This window comes from Amblyomma maculatum, chromosome 2 (assembly GCF_055883805.1).
Source record: "Amblyomma maculatum isolate TAMU_Amacu chromosome 2, ASM5588380v1, whole genome shotgun sequence".
Taxonomy (NCBI): Eukaryota; Metazoa; Arthropoda; class Arachnida; order Ixodida; family Ixodidae; genus Amblyomma; species Amblyomma maculatum.
In genome coordinates, this window is record NC_139345.1 from 224,660,885 (window position 1) to 224,683,486 (window position 22,602).

A 22,602-nucleotide genomic window follows, 5' to 3' on the forward strand; every position below is an offset into this window, starting at 1 on the left:
ATCGACAATGTTGTGTGAATGTACCCTAAGACCAAGACAATATCTAGGAACGAGACCTTTTTTTTTTTCTTGGAAAGGGGGGAGGGGGGGGACATGCCTTGCTGAGCTGAAACTCTTTTACAGATTTCCGCAAATTAGCCAATAAATGAACCAACATTATTATTATTCATAACGAAAATATGTCGGAAGTGCAATACAAAAGCGATCCTAGTTATGGCTCGATTGACAATACTCGCGCGGAGCACCCTATTCGCGTCACAGGTTTCGTTAATGCAAACCAAATAGAAATGAAGCACAACCATTTAATAAGAACCGAAATAAAACACTATGTAGTACAAGCTTGGATCTCACCTGCCTTCCGAGCCAGCGAGCTGGTTATGTCGCGTGCAGCACACATGTGCTTTTGAGACTGCTAGCGTTCGTGCCTTGAAGACACACCTCCTTCGGACTGTAACTCATTCTTCTACTGCAAGATTTGCGTTAGCAACGTCGTTATAATAAAAACAAAACCGTATACAGATCTAATGCTACAGGCCAAAACGATGATCAACGAGCGAGCCTCTTTATTTCAGAGTACTGATAATACGTTTGCAGTTTTTAAACATTTTATATACAATAATATAATTACATAGCAGACTTACGTCGAAATACACTTCCTACGTTTTCGCTAACGTGGGAAACGCATTCACAATCAGTATTTACTCATTGCCGTCTGTCGTCTGCTGTGCAGTACAAACGTGAATAAAAGTTTTCTCGCCTATAAATACGCTTCCTCCATGGAAATACGCGGCAGGTTGTCCAATAATCAAGACGGAATGCAGGCGGCATGTCGCGATGCGCCTGCGGGGGCGCGTCAGGGCGCGTGCTCGTGCGAGAGAAAGCGCGCGGCGCACGCCGCAAAGGCAGCGAGCCAAGCCGGCGGCGCCCCACTGTGTATTTTTCTGCCACAGATGGCGCTGCCCATCAGGAGCCGCAGCGCCGCCCAGCGATGCTTTGGGAGCCTATACCAGACAGCATCTTCAGGACCATGTCATCACCAACAATTGATATAGATATAGCTAAGACCCTTATATAGTAAAGATTTTTGCTGTTCCCAGTGACTTCACTATAAAGGGGTTCTACTATTTGTTACTCGATTCATGTGTGTATTCGAAAAACTGATATTCTAATTTTCAAATATAATACACGAAAAATTTTCAGATTCAGGTTTGTGGGGTTTAACGTTCCAAAGCGACTCAAGCTATGAGAGAAGCTGTAGTTGAGGGCTCTGGAATTTCAAACATGTGGGGCTCTTTGTGTTGCACACCACATGAGCACTTTGCTTTCTGCCTCCATCGAAAAGCAGCTGCTGCAGCATAAAATTTTCCAATTCAGCACCATGTCATACTGCACCGCAATGCTTGACTGTGTGGGCAGTGAAGCATCCTCAAAACGTGACTGGGCCATTATGCGACCTATTTTGTGAGAAGAGGGCCTTAACTTGACAAAACCAGGAAAAAATGTCACTTGGGTTCCATATCACATGCAGGTGTTCATTGGATAAAGTTACTGTGATGCGAACGGTTTTCAGCAGCTTTTCAGGCCCATGCGATACACACAATTTCATGAAGAGCGCTGCTGCACTCGTACCATAGAAAAGAGTTGACTCCTTCCTTAAAACCAGTTTCTCTGGAGCTCATGTATATATTCAAACATTTTTTCCCCCCAGTTTTATGCAGGTCCATTCTATACAAAAGCTGGTACACAGAATCCTGTACATACTGTATAATGGATTTTTAAGTAGGGCATATGCTTCTGTGCAATTCTAGTTGAATTTTATTTGAGAATACCAAAAGAAAACGAGCAATGTTTTATCTTGAATTCATTTTTCACTGATGAGACATTCAACGTTCGCTCACCCCTAAGTATCTCAAATGGAAATGTTCAAAGGTGCTTTATTTGAACAAGCACATATGAGTGATTGAAAATGCCTCATCAAGCGATGAAAGTGGGTCTGCAGAGGCCGATAGGCAGGAGGAGATGGCACAGGGCAGAAGAGAGCCCCGTACCTTGTCAAGGAATGTTCTCCTGGGTGTTAGAGACACCCCGGCTGCTTGGCGTCTCACCTCCTCGAGAAGTCGGGGCAGCTTGCCGTCTGTGCGCCGGGCCAGCTCGTTCTGGGCCTGCTGCAGGTCCTTGTTGAGGCGCGACCAGTTCACTTTCACATAGCCCTGGTGCTGGGCAATCTGAAACAGAAAATTTGCGCTCAGCCGGCATTGATGAATAAAGTCACATGCAGGCTGTGGCCGCCGCATATAACAACGTCCATCTGTTTGCTTCTGATGTGCAAGTGCTTTTCATCTCTGGTAAGTTGGATGAGCATTGCACCAAGTAACGCTCAAATGTGGTGAGAATGTAAATGAATACCACTATGTTGTGAAAATAACATCCCAAATGAGGTGACAGTGTACGACTGAAATATAGCGTGGCAAATAAGTACTTTGCGAAAATGTTAGTGCTGCTGGGAGAATGGGTACGTTGGGAACAGAATGCTTCTAAACAGCACTAAGAGCAAGCCAAATTGTTACAACATTTTTATTGCAGTATTTTGATATGCAGGCACTTTTTTACATTTTGGACATTGCTTTTTTTCAGCAAGTTCACAGAGTGAGATTTTTTTCTTTTGCTGTGTTTAAAAAAAATATTCATCAGTTTTAAAGACAGTCTAAACAGCTACATTTTAGTATATAAATATAGCACAGACTGCTTATAATGTAGGTTGCAGGGACCGTTAAAATCCAATGTATAAATGGTACCGCACTATAATCAAACATTATTTCGCACATCAAAATATATATCAGAGCTTTCCTTTCAAAAAACCCCTTATTAGGCAGTAAACGAAAAGCAACCCGCTAAGTCAACTGCGTGCAACATGACTGCAAAAATTGCAGTGCATATGCGTCTGTTATCAGTACATGCCTAGTTGCGTATGCTAAAACGTCAGTTGGATCTTTTCATTCCCGCAAAGAATGCGAGGCATCTCGGAACAAGACGAAACAAGCCTCACAATTCCCATTTAGTGTTTCGTGCACTGTTGTGGCGACCGTTTGCTTCCATCATTGCCAAAATACTCATTCAGCGCACAGAGCCGAGCGTCTGGTGTCGGTTCCAATGACACCCCGACAGTTCGCTACCAAGCTTGAACGATGTGAACACACAACAAGCATTTCCTTATGAAAAGAGCAATGTGTGGGGGAAGGAAGGCATGGCGAGAATGTGGTGCGATCTAGATGCGTGCAAAAAAGAAAAGCGAAACAGCGAGAGAGGAAAAAATGTTGCACAACCTTGTGCAAGACGGGATGGTGACTGGAGGAGGAAACAAGTGGAGCGTGTGTTGCATCATGTGCTATGCAGGGAAGTGCACTTGCTGTTCACTAAGCGGATTTTAAAACTGCACTATAATTAGCAGAAAATAACAACTTTGCATTGAGTCCTATGGGAGACAGATCAGTACCCAACAAAAACTTGTTAGATCTGGTCCTGCACTGTACTCCACTACTTCATATAATTAGACTTTTTCCCAGACTCTTCAGAGTTGCTGCTTTGTTCCGCAGTCCTGAAATAGTTAACATCAGAAAACATAATATGCAAACCACAGTTTCAAAAGTAAGGAAAAACCCGTTTTGCACACTCTGAAATTTTTACCAGCATTTCTAGTAACTATTATTCACATGTGTGTAAGAGCATTTAAATAGCTACTTTTGGCATAAGTTACAACAGGGATGTTTAAATACTGCGCTGAAATAAAGGTTCTTGGCCCCAAACACCTCTGAATCGCCTGTTTTTTCAAAGTACCGAAAGCCTTCCTCGAAGCAGCATTTCCAGCTGCCCACCTTCTCTGCATGCTCATCGAAAACCGGGCAGCTTCCGAGCCCAGTTGAGTGCTAGCAGAAGGTTGCTTCGGCTCCCTTCAATAGCTTCGGGCATAAAGGCTCTGAACAGTTTGTTGAATCCAGCTTTACAATTTTTTTTTTTTTGTTCTCCATTCGTAGAATTTTCAAATTTCCCACAGTAAAAAGCATTTAGGATGGAGCCAGCACATTTATTTGGTTAGCCCCCCAGCTACTCAAAACATTAAGGACGTTTGAGCACCTGTTGCATTTTGAGTGTTTGTGGGAAGAATATTAGTTGTGTGTGCCAACTTGAGTCACCAAAGTGGGGAGCATGCTGTACTCGAAATTATGTATGCCGCGATACAGTTAGCTATACATGCTTGGCATAAATTAACAATAAAAATTATGGGCATGCATCCTCACAAATACAATGAAAGCATTCAAATCGTACAGATGGTTCCACCATGGATCATAGTGCACTGCCACACTTGGACCATGCCTCAAAACTAGGTAGAGAACTACGTGAAATTATGAAACAATGACTGCTGTGCCTCCTCCACGCATATGTAAAGCAATGGTGGCATGGTAATCCACAGAGCCTCACCTGGAAAAGCAGCAGGCTTCCCCCAATGGCTGTTGCAGCTATCTTGCCAGCCTTGGTGAACACAAATCCCACACACCAGCCCGAGATGCCGCCAATGGTAAGCTGCTTGGCAGGCGAGGCCTTGGTGGCATCCTTGAAAAAGCTCACGGCCCACGACTCACCCCCCTTGGAACCTGCAGGTTGCATCGCTCAGTCCCCAAGTTAACAAAAAAGCAACAACACACATTTAGGACAACCCCCAGCACTCACTCCAAACTTATAACCGAGATGGTTGCCTATGGGAAGTGGGGCTGCCGACATGTAGCTTAATTGCAAAATCGGCCAGGCATCGCTCAGTCCCGAAAATGTAAACAAGAGCCATTCTGCATACACAGTCCGGAGGGAGCGCCATTTAGTTGTTGGTTGTTCCCTTCTTCCCCCTAGTTCACAACAAAACAGAAACGCACATTTAGGACAACCCCCACCTCTTACTTCAAACTTATAAATGAGAAGGACTGGTTGGGTGTTTCCATGTACAATCGAACAAAAAATGGTCAGTCGACCTTTTATATTTCTTTCAAAATTTTATACATTGTTGCCCGGAGGGTTTACAAAAGTATGTCTGGCAACCGTGAGCGGCACGCTGATCCCGCGCTGGCCGCCATATTTTGTTCGCTCCAGCCGTTCGCTTCATGTCTGTCCGCCAGCGCTTGCCGTTCTGTTCGCCTTTTTCACGTTTTAACCTAGTGTGCTGTGCTTGGACCTCTCTTCGGTCCCTGGCGGTTTCTGTTAGCGACGTCTAGAAGCGTATTTTGACAGCCGAGACGTGGCAGGGCCCACCGGCCGCGCTGCCGAGCGCAGTTACAAATTGCTCTACAAGTCGTGCATGGGCCCCTCGGCAATCCACAGCGTCACCCCTATCCAGGTACAGTATCCAGAGTCCTGTAATGTGGATTTTTTTTGTCTGTGCCCCTTTGCTGTTTACTTAAACGCCTATGAGAGATCATCGAGAGTTCGCTTGGTTTGCGCAATCAAAGTCGCTCATCCCACTGGAAGATGAAATGAGCGAGGATGCATTTTATTTTATGATAAAAGGATCGTGCGTAATTTGACGTAAGTTGGACTGGCGCTTAGCACTTTTCTTCCCATGCCGTCGACGCAGTAGTTGGCATTAGTCTCGGAAATAATCAGGGGCTGCGTAAAAAAAAGTGCCATGGTAATTTGTGCTTCCAGTGATTGAATATTGATTAGTGTGCGATAGGCGATGACGAGTTAATAAAATCTTTGTAATTAATTTATCAATTGATGAAATAAAAAAACGAAAAAAAAGAAAAATGGGAAAGTAAGGGTTTAAAGGTGTCAGAATGAAAAACCAGTGCTTGGTGATGCTAAGAAAGAAAATTTGGAATAGGTAATTGATTAATTAAAATAACTGAAGAATGTGTTCAAAAGCCGATTGTTGCTGACGCATGCGTATTGGTGTATAAAAATATAAAATGTCAAATAAAATAAAAATAAATAAAGAAATGATAGAAATATAACATAACATATATAACAGAAATATAACGCACATAACATATAACATACTACACTTGTGTGTAGTATGTTACTTTTGATGAATTCATATTTCACTGCATTGTATTCTTTTCGACCCTCCTGCTAGGGCCCAGTTAGGACCTGCAGTATTTGGTAAATAAAATAAATAAATAAAAGAACAAAAATATAACACGTGAAGAAAGAAAACATCGTGTGTGTGAGTATGAGAGAGACACTATCGCGTTATACCTTTAACGGCGGAGCTTAAGTGACCCCCTAATTTTTCTATAACGATATGATATAAATCTGATTTTATGAACACAGCTAGTTGCACAAAGCACAAACACTTCGCAGTGACGTGAGTTGACTTTTCAAATTTCTTTTCATTTCATCCGAGTTCCTCCTCCTCTGAGTTCTTTGAAGCTTCCAATGTCAGCGGTTTCATATGAGATTACGGCTTCAAATGTTTACTTTCTGACAGAGGGAATAAACAAGAAATCGACACATTTAAAAATTCCAGTAAATTTCAGGTAGCTGTGAATTAGCGAACCATCGGGTGACCCGAAAAAACACACAAAAGTGAAGCGCACGCTCCGTTATTTTATCGGCCGCGCTGGCAGGTATAAAACCTGAGCTGCGCACTCTGGACGTAGACCGGTCGAAACGGGCTGCACGTGAGCATGTTACAACACACTAGTGGGATGTCATCTTTTCCTGCTTTTCTAGACGCCGCGGGTTTGGCAGCCGCTTGCTTTTGCAGCGTGAAACACGCACCTCGGGCGCACTAGACAACCGTATTGTTCTCTGCACCAAGCACTACCATTTCATACGACTGTGAAAAGTAGTTTCGGTAATCATGCCCGTGTCTTAAATCCAATACACAATGGTAAATGCAACCTACGTACAAAATGTTTCAAAGAACGTATTTGCACAATAGCGTTCATTATACATGCATTGCTCCTTCTCCCGTGTCCCCCATCGCAGCATAAGCTTATCCTTCAAGTTCACAAGGCTCCATAGAGCGCAAAACAACCTTGCTGTTTTAGGTGATAGCACATTCTATTTATTTATTTATAGCAGTTTGTAGCAAAAATGCAATTTTTGCTGTGGGACCGAGGCTAAAGGTGACGTACAAGTCACCTGACTGGGCCTTCGGCACCACAATTGACATGTGCAACACAACGCAGCAGGCACAGAGCAGCACAAAATAGTCAGTCATATGTGAGAATGTAATACAAACACAAACCAGGGGCAAAACACATAAAATTCAATCTTTAACATACATCAAGGTAACAGTGCCAACAGTAATTGGTATTACACAACGGAAATAGGAAACAAATAATCACGTATGTTCCAAAAAGTACATCTTAAGTTTTTTTTTTTGAATGTTAACAAGGAGGATGATTCTTCAAGTAGATAAAATATGTCAGGATAGCAGTTCAAGAGGTTAGGGATTTGCCAGTGAATTAACTGCATACCATACCCGGTCCTTATGCGAGGTTTTATAAAGTTCACATTTCTAAGGACGTAATGTGGATCTGTGTTGATAAACGTAGTTAAAAACTGCATTACTGTCAGTTTTGTATTGTCGGTATATAAATTCGGATAGTCGTTGTTTATAGAGGGCTGTAATACTTAATATATTACTTAGTTTAAAGTATGCAGACGCAGAATCATATCTAGACAGGTTGTGAATAAACCGAAGGCCTTTCTTTTGCAAAATATAAATCTTTTCCATGTTGGTTTTTGTACCCACTCCCATACCAACAGGCAGTACTGAACACGAGACTGGACAGTGGAAAAATATAGTTGCTTCCTCAAGTGAATTGGCAGAAACGGGCGAAATTTATTCAGTATGCCTATGTACCGGGCTGTTTTGCTGGATACAAAGTCTACATGATAAGACCAGTGGAGATTTTCGTGAAATAGAACACCTAAATACTTATGCACTGAAACACGTTCTAAGGAGACAGATTGGAAAGAAAGTGTGATATTTTTATTTATTGGTTTATTGACAGCGGAAAAAATTATATATTTTGTTTTATTAACATTTAACATCAGCTGGTTTGCACAAAGCCAACTCGACAGATCTTCAAGCCATTTGTTAGCTGCAGACACTAGAGAGGGTAAGCTTGGCGAGGAAAAAAGGCGCTCGTGTCATCGGCATAGAGCAAGATATTGGAAGTTCCAGGGATAGCAATTATATCATTTATATATAAAAGAAATAATAGAGGGCCTAGGATGGAACCTTGAGGAACAAACATATTTTATGAATTCAGGATCCAAGGCAAAATCATTTATAACGACAAACTGAGAACGGTTTGACAAGCAGCTTTGGAGCAGTTGAAGTGCGACGCCTCTCATTCCGTAGTGTGGCAGTTTTTCAAAAAGTATTTCATGCTTAATTGAGTCGAAAGCTTTGTTGACATCCAAAAAAATTCCTATAGTACACAACTGCATGTCTATATTATGTGCTATCTTATCTTTAATGAATAATAGAGCAGATTCAGTTGACTTACCTCTCTGGAAACCATACTGGGCTGCAGAGAGCAAGGCATTTTCAGTCAAGTGCTTATTAGCCTTAGATTAATTACTTTTTCTACTATCTTGGAAAACAGTGGGAGGACTGATATTGGGCGATAGTTACTGATACAATCGACGGCACCCCCTTTGTGTAGAACTATGACTTTAGCAATTTTCATTTTATCTGGAAATATTCCTGTAGATAACACCTGATTAGTTAAGTGGCATCACACTTCAGATAGAATATCAGAAACCGCTTTGATTGGTGCTGCCATAATACCATCGAAACCACATGAACTGTTATTTTTAAGGTCATTAACTAGGTCGACAATTCCAGTTTCTGTGACTGGATAAAGAAACATGGACTTGGTCAGGTTGCACTGAATATACTTATCGAAATCGTAAGAACCAGAAGTAGTAAAAGATCCAAAAGTTAAAAAATGTCTATTGAACACATTACTGAGAGCCACACCACCGTACATTTGGTTATCAATTTTTAATTCAGCAGGTAAAACTGTATGGTGTTTGCCAAGCAAGCTTTTTACAATGCGCCATGTCTTTTGAGGATCATAATAAATGTCAGCAAATTTATTGGCATAGTAGTGGATACGTGCTTTCTTTATATCGTTACCTAACTTGTTACGGATCTTTTTGTATTCCTGAAATAATAATTTCTCTCTGCATGATAGGAACCTTGCTGTTTTAGGTGATAGCACATTCTGTGAGCTAGCTCCCAGTCAGAGGGACTTGCAGTAATGCTTTACATGATGCAAGTGACCCTTGTAAAGCCAATTAGGACTGCAAACTAACGGTCGCATACACGCGTATACCTTGATTCCTTGCGCGTCTATGACGGTACGCTGGCTGCAGAAAGGCACGCAACAACATGCTGGCATCATTCCGAATAGAGCTTGGAGCTAACAGCGACTACTGTGATGTTAAAAAATGAAACAAGCGCTTGTGAGCATTCCAATGCACCTTTCGGTGCATGCACGGGTTCTATAAAGGCGCACGTTGACAGCGTACTCGATGGGAGGCACGGGCGGACTGAACAAAACATGGCCGCCGCGCACAGTTTCTGTGTCTTTCACTAGATGGCGCTAACTTTTGTAAAGCCTTTATTGGTCTTGCTGCCAAAATTCTTTCAGGGGGGGCAGAGAATTAACAACGATGAAGAGGTGGAGTGCCACGCTTATCTTCTCTGCTGTTTTGGCCAACTTTGGTTATGAATTACACAACATATGATAACGTTAGGTAGCTGAAAATTGTCTCACTAAATATATGCATCTTTTATTCATATTCACTTAATCTTCACTTTTCTGGGTAGTGCAGATGTTTTTATAAAATTGCTCAAAATTTGCCCAGGAAATGGAATTCTACCTACTTTGCAGGGCTTTATTTTAAAAAAAGGCTTACGGCAGAGCAACAATTCCACACTATGTTCTCAGAATAGTTATCTATCAAACAGCTAAACCTTAAATTTATACAATTTTCAATAGAGAGACATGATCGCGCTAAATTTAAAAAGTCAGCGAACAATGAAAACTTCTAAGGACAATTAAAAAAAAACATTTATGATATCTTTAAACTTTGTCCATCTATTCTCCTCTACCTCAGCTTTCAAACTCATTAAAGACCTGTTGCATAATTTTGTAGCACTAGTAATTATGGCCACTTCAATAAGGCCCTTGTGCAATGCGTAGTGCATCATATAGATCTGAAGATTCTACGGCATTTGTGAATCGACCACGATTTTTTAATTTTGGCATAATATTGCAACACGGAGGAATATATTTACAAAAGAGGATTAAACATATATAAATCGAGGCACAGCCAAGGAGCTAGGCAATGAAGACCCCCTGTTCGACGCACTTCTTTTTCTTAATCTTCCACAAACGAGCGCGCCACTTCATCCTCATCGTTATAGACCTGTAACAATATTGCATCTAGCCGTTTTTGGGCTCGACGTTGCAAATCAGGTATGACACATACAGCAGTGAATGATTCAGAATCAGTTTTGTATTGCACAGAGTTCTTGATGTGCTGCAGCATCGGGCAACATGCAGACGTTTTTTGCAATCACCTTCACCATAACAATGAAGCTTTCTGAGGACAATTTTTTTTTAAATCTATTTTTTGTTTTTTTTTTTAACTTTGTCTAGGTATTCACCTTCATGTCAGCTTTCAATATTATTAAAAACATACTGCATAACATTGATACATATACTCAGGACCGGGTTAATTGGAGGATAATGGGAGAGGCCTTCGCCCTGCAGTGGGTATAGTTAGGCTGAGGATGATGATGAATATTGATGCACTAGTAATTACGGCCAGTCCGATAAGACCCGTACACAAGAATTTGGAATTGTAGATCAGACGTCTTACCCGCTAAGTCTAGAAAATGCAAGCAGGATTGGATTTCAGGTTCTTAAAGAATGCCCAACAGTACAGAAAAAATGGCGACGGAACTGAGAACGTTAATTTTGAGATATGATCATAGGAGCGGCCATGAGTGCCAGGGCATGCTCACCCTGGACGTTCGTTTTAAGAGGCAGCGCAGTGAAAGCTTGATTTTAAAGTCTTTGGACCGACAGAGTTCGATGTGTACTGGAGCTTCACCATTCTACCCTTTGTTTGCACCGCGGGTGAAGGAAGCGAGATGAGAGCATTATCAGGGAGCTTTGAGCGCCCGCTTCACCGGCGCAGGAAACAGCTGCTGCCGCATCAAGAACTGCTATGAGAGATACGATCAGTGGAAAGCATGAAACTGGCGCTTCAGTGGCAAAGCGAGGTAACAAATGCACCCACTGTTTTAATGAGGCTCCATGCCCTTCACAATTTTTCAATTTCATTAAAAATTATTTGGAATATGTTGCTTGCCCACTGAGCTTTATCGTCCTTCTGTGTAATCCACCTTATGGTGAAGGTGATTGCGAAAAACGTCTGCGTGCTGCCCAATGCTGCAGTGCATCAGGAACTCTAAGCATACAAAACTGATTCCGAATCATTCACTGCTGTGTCTATCACAACTAATTTGCAACGTCGAGACAAAAAATGATTAGATGCAATATGTTATGGGCGGAGAACGATTTGGACGAAGTGGCGCGCACGTATGTGGAAGGTGAAAAAAATTCATTAAAACTTCAAGTTGTAAATATATTTCTCCCTGTTACAATATTACGCCAAAATTTAAAAATCGTGGACAATTCATAAATGCCTCAGAATCATCTGATCTGCATGGTGCCTATGCCTTGAACAAGGGCCTTATTGAAGTGGCCGTAACTTTTAGCACTCCCCCACTACTCACTTCAAACTTATGACCGAGAAGGACTGGTTGCCTCTGTAAGTGTGGCGCTGCCGATGTGCAGCTTAATTGCGAAAACCAACGGCACACTCTGAAGGGAGCGAAATTTTGTAGTAGGTTATTCCCTTCCTCTTCCTTGGTCCAGAACAAAAAAAAAAACATACATTTAAGACAACCCCCACTACTCGCTTCAAACTTATAACCGAAAAGGACTGGTTGCCTCTGGAAAAGTGGCACTGCCGATGTGCAGCTTAATTGCAAAAACTAACGGCACAATCTGAAGGGAGCGAAATTTAGTAGTAGGTTATTCCTTTCCTCTTCCTTGGTGCAGAACAAAAAAAAAAAAAAAATTGCATTTAAGACAGAAGGAAGTTGCGATTCTCCGCCCTCTATGCAGGAGTCGCGGCGGGTCGCTATGAGGACCGCGCAGCCGGGGGAGACCTTTCTTCCCTCTTCAGCGAAGGGAAAAAGGCACCCTCAGGCGGGGAAACGCGGGAATGTGACTGGGACTGGGTCAGTGTATTTTTTGCTTATGTATTGCTCTGTACCGCTGCTCCGAGTGCTCCGTGAAAATAAATGTGTTGTGGAAAAAGAATATGTGTGGTGAAGTGTTAGCATCAGGATAGAACCCCGACGTCACTGATAGTCACTACAAACATGTTTCTTGTTCGACCCTGTCTTCAAAGCGCATGTATGACCATTGAAAAACATGTTTAAAACTTTCACATGCGATAGCGGTAAATCAGTAAACCGCTGTATTGTGCTTGTTTGTTTAGACCTGCCGCATTTCAAGCGTATGCACTGCACCCAGACGGGGTATGCAACGAGAGTCACAGTACTGAAATAAAAAAAAACTATGTCACAGTTGCTTGCCTTTATGGCATTTCTTTTGCGGCACATCTCCTTCAAGACACTTGTTTGTATGCACAGCGACTCGATGCAAAGATCGGTCATAGTTTGATGCTGCAGCCTATCACATGGCAGGCATTAAATGTTGCCTCACCCTCCACAACACACCTCCGCGTTTCATTTGCCAAAAATCGTCTCACGATGCACAACTGGGCAGGGAGCTGCATGTATGTGCGTGCTTCTGTGAAACCTCCATCACCCCTACGCTCGCCACGGGTGGATGGAATGAATACAGGAGCGTCCACTTTGAAACGGGGTGGTAGCAGTTGCTATCATGCTCATTTTTTCCCCCTATATCTTAATTATTGTTTTAGATTAGTTAGCTATACCATCATTCTATTTATTGAATTTTTGTTTCTACATTACTAACATTATGCTACTTTTCTGCTTTTAAGCCACCAATCTTCCAATCGTTTTTTGCTAGCTTCCACCGCAGGTTCATTCACCCGGCCACTGGTGTTTCTAAACCCTAGACAAAACCATTTGTTGGGCGAGCTGGTATTTTTGATGATCCATAACTACAGCGCAAACGACAGGACAGAGATGAAGGAGGGACACCACACAGCGCTGACTGACAAATAAAGTTTTATTGGATGCGAGCAGGTGTAAATACCTCCCTGGCGGCCAGAAAGAATACAATCCACACTTACATGCATGAATGACAACTAGTATACCAGGCAGTTATCACCATGCGAATTACATGCGATTGAATACAACATAATCAGTGAGCAGGCACTTGTCAATATTCGCAGTCAAGGTACCCTCTTTCTTTTTCTGACAACGTGACAGATGAAGCACTGATGCATTCTTCCGAGAGCCTTCCTATTAAGTGAGCTTCTATTATCTCCCTTGTTAACGAGTCACGGTTCTTTCCTAACACTGTACATTCCTTAGAGTTTGGCGCACAGACGTTGGTATCATCGTCATCTTCATTGTCTTTGCAGTGCCTGCAGTGTTTCACCACGTGGCCAGTGATAGCGACACGTGAGCACGAGTACAATGTCTCACGTGTCGCTTTCACTGACCAGGTCATCTGCCTGGTCAGTTACAATCTGTGTATCCATCCAGATCGTCGATCTGGCCGTTCATGTCCCACGGTGGAATAATATCGGTCCAGTCTCCAAACTGGCTTATATCGTCACTGAGACATCCAACGAGATCCTTGTTTTCCTGCCTGCATTAATGTCCTGTTCCTAAATAAACTACCCCTAGCCATGTCCTTATGTCGGCAATTGTTTCTGATACCCAGATATGTTCTTTCTAAGATAATTTCATTCTTTGCCAATTTGTTCCTTTGTGTATCAACATACCTATTCCTGCCCCCTTTTTTTCCGCTCTCGTACTGTTGCACCCTTCCCAGACGTAGCCTTTTATAAACGGTGGATCTTCTAGATCCCTGAGATGAGTCTTGCATGGGTCTCGCATAGAGTGTACACATCTATTTTGTCATTCTTCAACTGCTGTTCTATCTCTAGGCATTTTGCTCTTTTTCTACCGCCTTGCATGTTTATGTAGTTGATCCTAGTGTTAAATCTCTTTTTTGTACTCAACTTTCTTGACCTCCTCCTTGCCATTTTTTGGGGCTCAGCCTCCGTTATTACGCTTTCATCTGCTTCACTTCTAACTACCCCTGTGCACTGAGCCCTCGTGGACCCCCCTAAAATAGCTACAGCCCGGCCGGCCAGGCGCCACCGATCTCTGCTCCCACCCTTCTGTTAATATGATGCATGGCAGCGATACAATAGCACCACCTATAGGTGCTGAAAAGTATGAATTGACGTTGTTTATGTGCTTGGGTGAACAGTAACATCATCATAGAAAACATTCATCTCATGCCAACACCAGCTGTTCATTCTACAAATTCAACAAGATACAGTAATCGATGCCGTGCTGACACATCCAGTTCGGATTCGCACAATCTTGGAAGTTTCCACAAGCTTTTTATTAAGTTGAGAAAATTGGTGGGCAAATTAGGGGCACAGTTGTATTACTGTTACTGAGCGGTATTCGCTGGTCGTGCCGAGGATAAAGAAGTGCGACAGACTCCCAGAAGAAGACGACGCAGACGAGTGCTGAGATCTGTGCTGTGATCATCCTCAGTAGTGCGGACAGTTAACGGACTGTGAATCTTCCCCATAACATCTCTTGGTGGAGGTGAATCCTTCGACCTCTATCACAAGCTGGATCTCCGCAGCAGCCGACACATCGGTACCACCACTATGACTATTGACGTCGCTACATCTACGGTCGCCGCACCTACTGTCGTCATGGCCCATCCTCATGACCCCGGAATCTTCTGTGGGACCGACGACGTTGATGTAGACGACTGGCTGGCCCTATACGAACGCGTCAGCAAGCACGACAGGTGGGATCCCACACTTATGCTCGCAAATATCATCTTTTACTTGACTGGGACCCCGCAAGTGTGGTTTGAAACCCATGAAGATGACCTCACATCTTGGGATATCAGTAAGCAGAAGCTCTACGACCTATTCCGAAAGCCTATTGGCTGTCACCTCGCCGCCAAAAAAGCGCTCGCTTCTCACGCCCAGACGTCTGCAGAGTCTCATATCACTTATATACAGGACGTCCTATCCCTGTGCCGCAAAGTCAACCGCGCCATGCCTGAGGAGGATAGTCGGCCACATTGCCAACTATGCCTTTAACCTCCTGTTGTGCAGGGATTGTTCACCGTGGACTCTATGCTATAAGTGTGCAGACGTTTCGAGCAAGCGAAACAGAGGTGCGTTTCGACCGGCTACCGAACACGACTGCCGGCTCCTCCTGTGTCGATCTTCCAACTCCTCGACTGCCTGCTAATGAAAGTACTTTGACCCGCATCGTCCGCCAAGAGCTTGAGGCAATGATTCCCACAGCCTCACTATCGCATACCCCCGACAACACCTTGGCTACAATAGCACTCATTCAGGCTGTTGTTCGCCAAGAGGTTGCGAATATGGGTCTCCCTTCTACCTGTGCCACCGACACCGTGGATTTCGGACCTGCCCTTCCAGTGCCCCGATATCGGCATCGCAATCCAAATAAATGGCGTACCCATGACAATCGCCCCATCTGCTTTACTTGTTCACACGTTGGCCACATTTCCCGTCACTGCCGTAGCCGTTGGTACACATCATCTCGTCAATTCACCTACGTCGACCACCTCAGAGACTATGCCCCTCGCTATTCCTCACCTCGCCCCGACCAAGACTAGTGTTGACCCCGGTGGCCCTGTTCGTGCTGCCAACCGTTTACCATCCCCGCAAACATGACGCTCGCGATCTCTTCCTCGGCGCAGTTTGCCACTGTCCTATTCTGACCACTTACTGGAAAACTAACCAATGCAGCTCCCGGAGGTGACGCTGCATTTGCGACCCAGACTGAAAAACCTCTGCTGACCCTTGCCCAACAAAATAATTGTATCGACGTCCTTGTGGATGGTGTTCCCGTTTCTGCTCTCAATGATACCGGTGTCAAACTGTCCGTTCTCAGCTCCTCATTTTGCTGTCACCTCTAAGAAGTCCTTACTCCAGCCGTCTTGCCCATAGTTCGTGTTGCCAATGGCAGCCCTGTTGCCGTGGTTGACACGTGCACGGCGCGGGTTACCACTGGTGGTCGTCATGCCCTAGTGTTGTTCACCGTCCTACACGAATGCCCCCACGACGTTATCCTTGGCACTGACTTTTAACAGCCCACTCTGCCCTCGTTAACTGCTCTACCGGCCTACTTCGCTTGGATCTTCCACTCTGCTCTGAAGACCCCGCCTTCGAGCAGCATAGTTCTGCCGCCTTCCTCCTGAAGCTGCCGTTTACGTCCCTATGTCGCCATTCCCACCCGTCCCAGACGGCAACTATATCGCGTGCCTCATTACTGATGTCATCCTGCAGCGGCACGTCACCCTTCCTCATCTAATTGTGCATATCTCCCAGAACCGTACCACTCTCCCGGTCCTTAACTTCAGCTTGTCAACTCAAGTTCTGCCCGAGGGAATTTCACTAGCTGCACTGTCCCCGATGACCGATTGTGCCATTTCAACTCTGACTACACATAATCCAAATGCCGCCCCTGCAACCCCTCCCTCGTCGTTTACATCGCACCCTGATCCTGATAACAGCATGATTGCAGCTGGTCTGCAGCCTGAATTCGCCGCAGAGTTAAAAAAGCTTTTGCTCCCCTATAGTGACCTTTGCGACTTCGGTACTCGCCCACTGGGTCAAACCACAGTAGTCAGCCACCGCATTGACGCAGGTGACGCCAGTCCTATTCACAGGCGGCCCTATCGTGTTTCGCTTATCAAGCGACGCTTCATCCAAACAGAGGTTGAGAAAATGTTGGTGAATGACATAATTGAGCCTTCCAGTAACCCTTGGGCGTGCCCTGTTGTGTTGGTCAAAAAGAAAGATAACAGTTGGAGATTCTGCGTTGACTACAGTCATTTGAATAAGATAACCAAAAAAGATGTCTATCCTCTTCCATGTATAGACGACGCGCTTGATACTTTGCACAGAGCCAGCTATTTTTCGTCCATTGACCTTGGTTCCGGCTAATGGCAGATCTCTGTCAACGAGAGAGACCGTAAAAAAACAGCGTTCATCACCCCTGACGGCCTCTATCAATTCAAAGTCATGCCTTTTGGCCTTTGCAAAGCCCCAGCAACCTTCAAACGCATGATGGACTCTTTGCTCTGAGGCTTCAAGTGGACCACTTGTTTGTGTTCTCTTGACGTAATAGCTTTTTCTTCTACATTTGAAAGCCATCTCCTTCGTCTTTCTACAATCCTAGCACTTTTTCGCCGCACCGGACTTCAACTAAACTATAAAATGTGCAGTTTTGGTCACCGACAAAGTCCTTGGTCACTTGGTTAATGCTGCCAGTGTTCAGCCTGACCCTGAAGATTCGTGCCATCAGAAATTTTCTCACTCCATGTTCATCCAGCGATGTACGAAGCTTTATTGGCCTATGTTCTTATTTCCGACGATTTGTCCCGAATTTCACAGCCCTTGCTCGTCCTCTCACCCATCTCCTCAAGAAAGACGTTTCATTCTCTTGGGGGCCTGAACAAGTTGCAGCTTTCTCGAAACTTATTGCTGCTCTCACTACTCCACCCGTCTTGGCCCATTTCAACCTAACCGCCAATACTGAACTCCGCACCGACGCAAGTGGCCATGGCATTGGAGCTATACTCGCCCAGCGACAACACAGCCGCACAAGGGTGATTGCGTATGCCAGCAGCCTCCTATCTATGTCCAAACAAAATTATTTTATCACAAAGCGAGAATGCCTGGCGCTTGTTTGGGCTATTACAAAATTCCACCCTTGTTTGCCGCCCTTTTACAGACCATCATGCCTTGTGTTGGCTTTCCTCCCTCAAAGTTCCTACAGGCCGTTTGGGGTGCTGGGCGCTTCGATTACAAGAATATACATTTTCCGTCGTGTACAAGTCTGGCCGGCTTCACCAAGATGCAGACTGCTTGTCCCGTCATCCCGTAGACTCCCCAAGCCCTACAGACTCTGACGATGACACATGTCTCGGCCTTTTCTAACATTGCCAATGAACAACACTTAAATCCTTTTCTCCATTCCCTTATCCTCCGTCTGACCTCCAACCGCCCTAATCCATCTTTCGCCTTATGTGTACTCCACGAGAACAGCCTATACCGACGCAATACACGGCCAGACGGTGCAGACCTTTTGCTCGTTGTTCCTCAACATCTGCATTCCACCATCTTTGACCAGTTCCACGATATTCCATGACAGCCTGCACAGACATTTCTACTGGCCGGGGCTTTACCGCTCTGTCCAGCAGTACATTGCCGCATGTGAATTGTGTCAGCGTAGGAAGAAGCCCACAATTTTGCCTTCAAGCCATTTGCAGCCAATCTCCATACCCACTGACCTGTTTTCCTGTGTAGGCACTTCTTGGGCCCTTCCCAGTTTCCACCTCAGGGAGCAAATGATCGCCGTCGCCACCGATTATACTACGCGTTACGCTATTACCCGAGCCGTCCCGACCAGCTGCGCCACAGACGTAGCTGACTTCCTTCTAGAAAACGCGAGTCTACATCATGGTGCCCCTTGTGAACTACTAACTGACCATGGCCGCTGCTTCCTGTTGCTAGTGGTTGACGAATTATCAGTCCACAAATTCACCACCGCCTATCACCCCCAGACCAACGGCCTCACGGAACGTCTAAACCATACCCTCACAGACATGCCGTCCATGTATGTGTCTGACGACCACCGGGATTGGGATGTTCATCTACCCTTTGTGACATTCGCCTATAATTCATCTGTCCATTCTACCGCTGGATACTCTCCATTTTATCTGTTGGCCAACAACCGTTACTGCCCTTCGACGCCTCACTACCCGCGACAGACGCCACCAGTGATGCCGTTGCACGCGCTCATGATGCCCGCCGGATAGCTCGTGCCAGGCTCTCTGCCATCCCAAGACTCTTAAAAATTCCGGTACATCAGTCGCCACCGTGATGTCCACTACACTCCTGGATCTCTCGTCTTGCTGTGGCTCCCGTGTCTTCGTGTGGGGTTGCGCGAAAAACTTTTGCCCCGTTACACAGACCCTTACAGAGTTTTGCGCCCCGTGACCGATGTCACATATGAAGCTGAATCTGTGCCTCACAAAATCTTCGTCCAGAAAGCCATCCTCCGAAATGGTGCATGTGTCCCGTCTGAAGCCCTATTATGCATGTTCTGTTTCACTAACGTAGAACGCACCGGGACTGTGCTTTTCCCGCAGGGGGTAGTGTTATTGAGCGGTATTCGCTGGTCGTACTGAGGATAAAGAAGTGCGACAGACTCCCAGAAGAAGATGACGCAGACGAGTGCTGAGATCTGTGCTGTGATCAGCCTCAGTTGTGCGGACAGCTGTCGGACTGTGAATCTTCCCCGTAACAAAATATTGCCGCTGTGACCAACAATAGGATAAGCTGAGTATTTTTTTGGTTCTGACAGATTTGTGCCCTATGTAAAAGAACTGGCAACCAGGATCCTAAAGACTGGCAACCGTGCTGTGCAAGCCAGCCAGCCGGGTTGCTGATATAAAAGTGCAAGTGCAAAAATAAGCGCGACTGTTGCTTTGCACCTCAAGCTCAGCGGTTGTCTGTGTCGCATGCTATCTTGAATGACACACCCATACACCTTTATCTTTCACAATACCAAAAGCCAATAGTTTTTTGCTTTGCATAACGACCCACTGATAAATGAGTATCAGCTTGATGAAACAGCAACTGGGTCACAAAGTGCCAATAACAACACTTGCAGCTAAATGAACAAACCACAAGTAAAACATTTTTGTAATGAGTTAAGCGGTAAAGTTGCTGGCTGTTTCAGCTCACAGATGCCCCACAAGAGAACCCAACTAGCTTACCTGGTTTCATCCTTGGTCCTCTGCAAAGAAAGGAGAGATGCCGTTAGAAAAGTGATGCGCTTTGCACATAAAATGCGCTGTGACTAAATTTGGGTGGCTACCCATGACTGGTGTCACAATTGAAGCCCCATCAGGTGACACTTTTAAAAGAACACTCTTGGCCTGGACCGTATGTCTGGTTTCTGTTCTGCGCTACAAAACAGGAGGTGAGTTCCTGTGGAAGTGACCATGAAGAACTGATTTCCCATTTAGAATTTTTTCGCAGTAGGAGAGTCACCAGCAGTGTCACTGGATTGCATAAAAATCGAACCAGACCACATTTTGTCAAGCCACAGGCGCCAGTATACAACACCTCCTCACTCTCCTTTTCCTTCTCCCGCAATGTTCACCTCAGTAAAAATGACAGCATAGCAAAGCGAGCTGATCCAAAGCAAACTATTCAGTAGATTCATCCGCTGATGAGGAAAACCCATTTCCATCCAAGAATGAGAAAGGGCACAGTACAGCCATTGGCGACAAATTTGAAATCCACGCTACTTTCTCTGTAAAAAACAAGCCCACAACATACAATGTATGTCAAAGTATATTTTGATGGCTCAGACATTTTACGGGATGGTCTACAATTTCGCACCAGAATTTCTGCTCGAACTTGATATTGTAGGTCTTTGCCATATCATGCATGCACCAGTTACTGTAGCTAAAAATTGCCAGCCAAAATAGTTGGAGGGACAGGACTAGGACAAGGCGTGTGCCTTTTCTCGTCCCGTCCCTGCGCTATTTTTGCTTAACATGTGTTAGTAACAAGACCAAACTGCCACCTTACTAAAAACTGTCCTTTTAATATTTTAACTGCAGGGACATGGGAAGAGCAGCAGACACAATGCATTTTGACACTAGCTTCAGAATGTTATTTGTCATGCTGTGTAACAGAATAAGCACCTCGCTTGTCTCCATCTAGTCTTGACGAGACAGAATAAAATAAACCTTGCCATGAACTTCTTGAAACCTCACTGCACACACGCAATGTCTGCACTTGTGTCTGTGGGCCTTCCCAAGAGCTTTGACATTTCTCACTCACCCATTATGGAATCTTGAAATGAACACTCAGATTATTTTAACACTCAAGAACACACACACGAGAGGAAACACAGAGGACGTGTGCGTGTTCTTGTGCGCTTGAATTCATTTCAAAATAAGCTATGCACCATCTAGCCCAAACAGAAGTTTTGTTAAAAGAACACTCAGATGCATGCGCACAGCCTACTTCCATGCTTATTGAAGCTGTTTTCAAACAGAACCTAAAGAAGGCTGATTCTAAGGAAGCAGTGCTTTCTTGACCATTTCAAGGAGTGCAGGCTGAACTTGTGCAGAAAGTTGGCTAAGCCTGGCTCTCAGGTTAAAACCAGATGGGTATGCACACATCTTCATCCTGCCGAGTAAAACTTTGTTGCGTCAAAAGCTGTGCCAAAAGAAACCCTGCTATTCATAGCACATAGGAATCTGTTCCCTCTGAAACTTGTGTGCCAGCAGGTACGACTGTCTCCACTGGGCAGCCCACTGCCGCACAAGGGGGCCAGATTTGCGTCCAGCATTGAAGAGCAACTTGCCCAAACATCCTGAACAACATTATGCGACGAAACTGTTAAACATTTGGCGGAATGATTAAAAGGCAAGTAAAGCCCTATTATTGCCATTTCAGGGATGGCTGCAGCAGTGCTAAAAGCTGTACACATTCCACTGCTCTTGTATGGGCATAAACAACTAGATGACACTCTTAGTGCCACACAGATTACCTTTGCTGCACGTCAGCATCGAGACCTACCAGAGCTGTGCAGTGGTGGCCTAGAAGCTAAGCTAGAGCAATGATCTTGTATATCTGCTGACTCGTCACACCTTGTGCAAGGCCTGACACATCATGGAATAATCCCTTCAGCCAGAGCTTCTGGATGCCGCTGAAAAGAACTTTTTGTTCGGCTAACTGGTGCAAGGCTGACTTGCGCACGCAAAAATGTCAGACACAGGCTCTTTCCGCCTTTTTAGTTTCCTTCCTCTGTATGTCTTTTTGCGTGTGCAAATCGTCATCAAAAACAGTCGCTGAAAAAGCAGGAGACAACCAGCGATGATGACACATCAAAACGGCTGAGGTCACATATGGCACAATGCTTCGCGAGGTGAAGAGATGGCGGCTACGTCATCATCATCATCATCAGCCTGATTATACCCACTGCAGGGCGAAGGCCTCTCCCATATTTCTCCACTTAACCCGGTTCTGTGCTAGCTGCATCCACTTGACCCCTGCGAACTTCTTAATCTCATCCGCCCACCTAACTTTCTGCCGCCCCCTGCTACGCTTTCCCTCCCTTGGAATCCAGTTTGTTACCCTCAGCGACCATCGGTTATCCTCTCTTCGCACTACATGTCCTGCCCATGTCCATTTCTTCTTCTTAATTTCTACTAGAATGTCGGTAACTTGAGTTATTTCTGTTAC

General features: G+C 44.7%; 1 protein-coding gene across 5 annotated transcripts in view; it reads right to left on the reverse strand.

Moving 5' to 3' along the window:
• LOC146201395 (FUN14 domain-containing protein 1-like) overlaps positions 1-22,602 on the reverse strand; it is a 68,126-nt gene that overhangs the window by 39,942 nt on the left and 5,582 nt on the right. For 2 of the 5 annotated variants that reach the window (XM_084595814.1, XM_084595817.1), the window contains exons 2-5: positions 20,115-20,134; positions 8,511-8,531; positions 4,477-4,649; positions 2,049-2,225 (exon numbers count right to left, since the gene is read on the reverse strand). In XM_084595814.1, the coding sequence (XP_084451940.1) occupies positions 2,049-2,225; positions 4,477-4,649; positions 8,511-8,531; positions 20,115-20,124 (381 nt within the window). In that variant the 5' untranslated portion in view covers positions 20,125-20,134. The remainder of the gene's footprint in view (positions 1-2,048; positions 2,226-4,476; positions 4,650-8,510; positions 8,532-20,114; positions 20,135-22,602) is intronic. The other 3 variants (XM_084595816.1, XM_084595818.1, XM_084595815.1) reach the window with 2 other exon arrangements.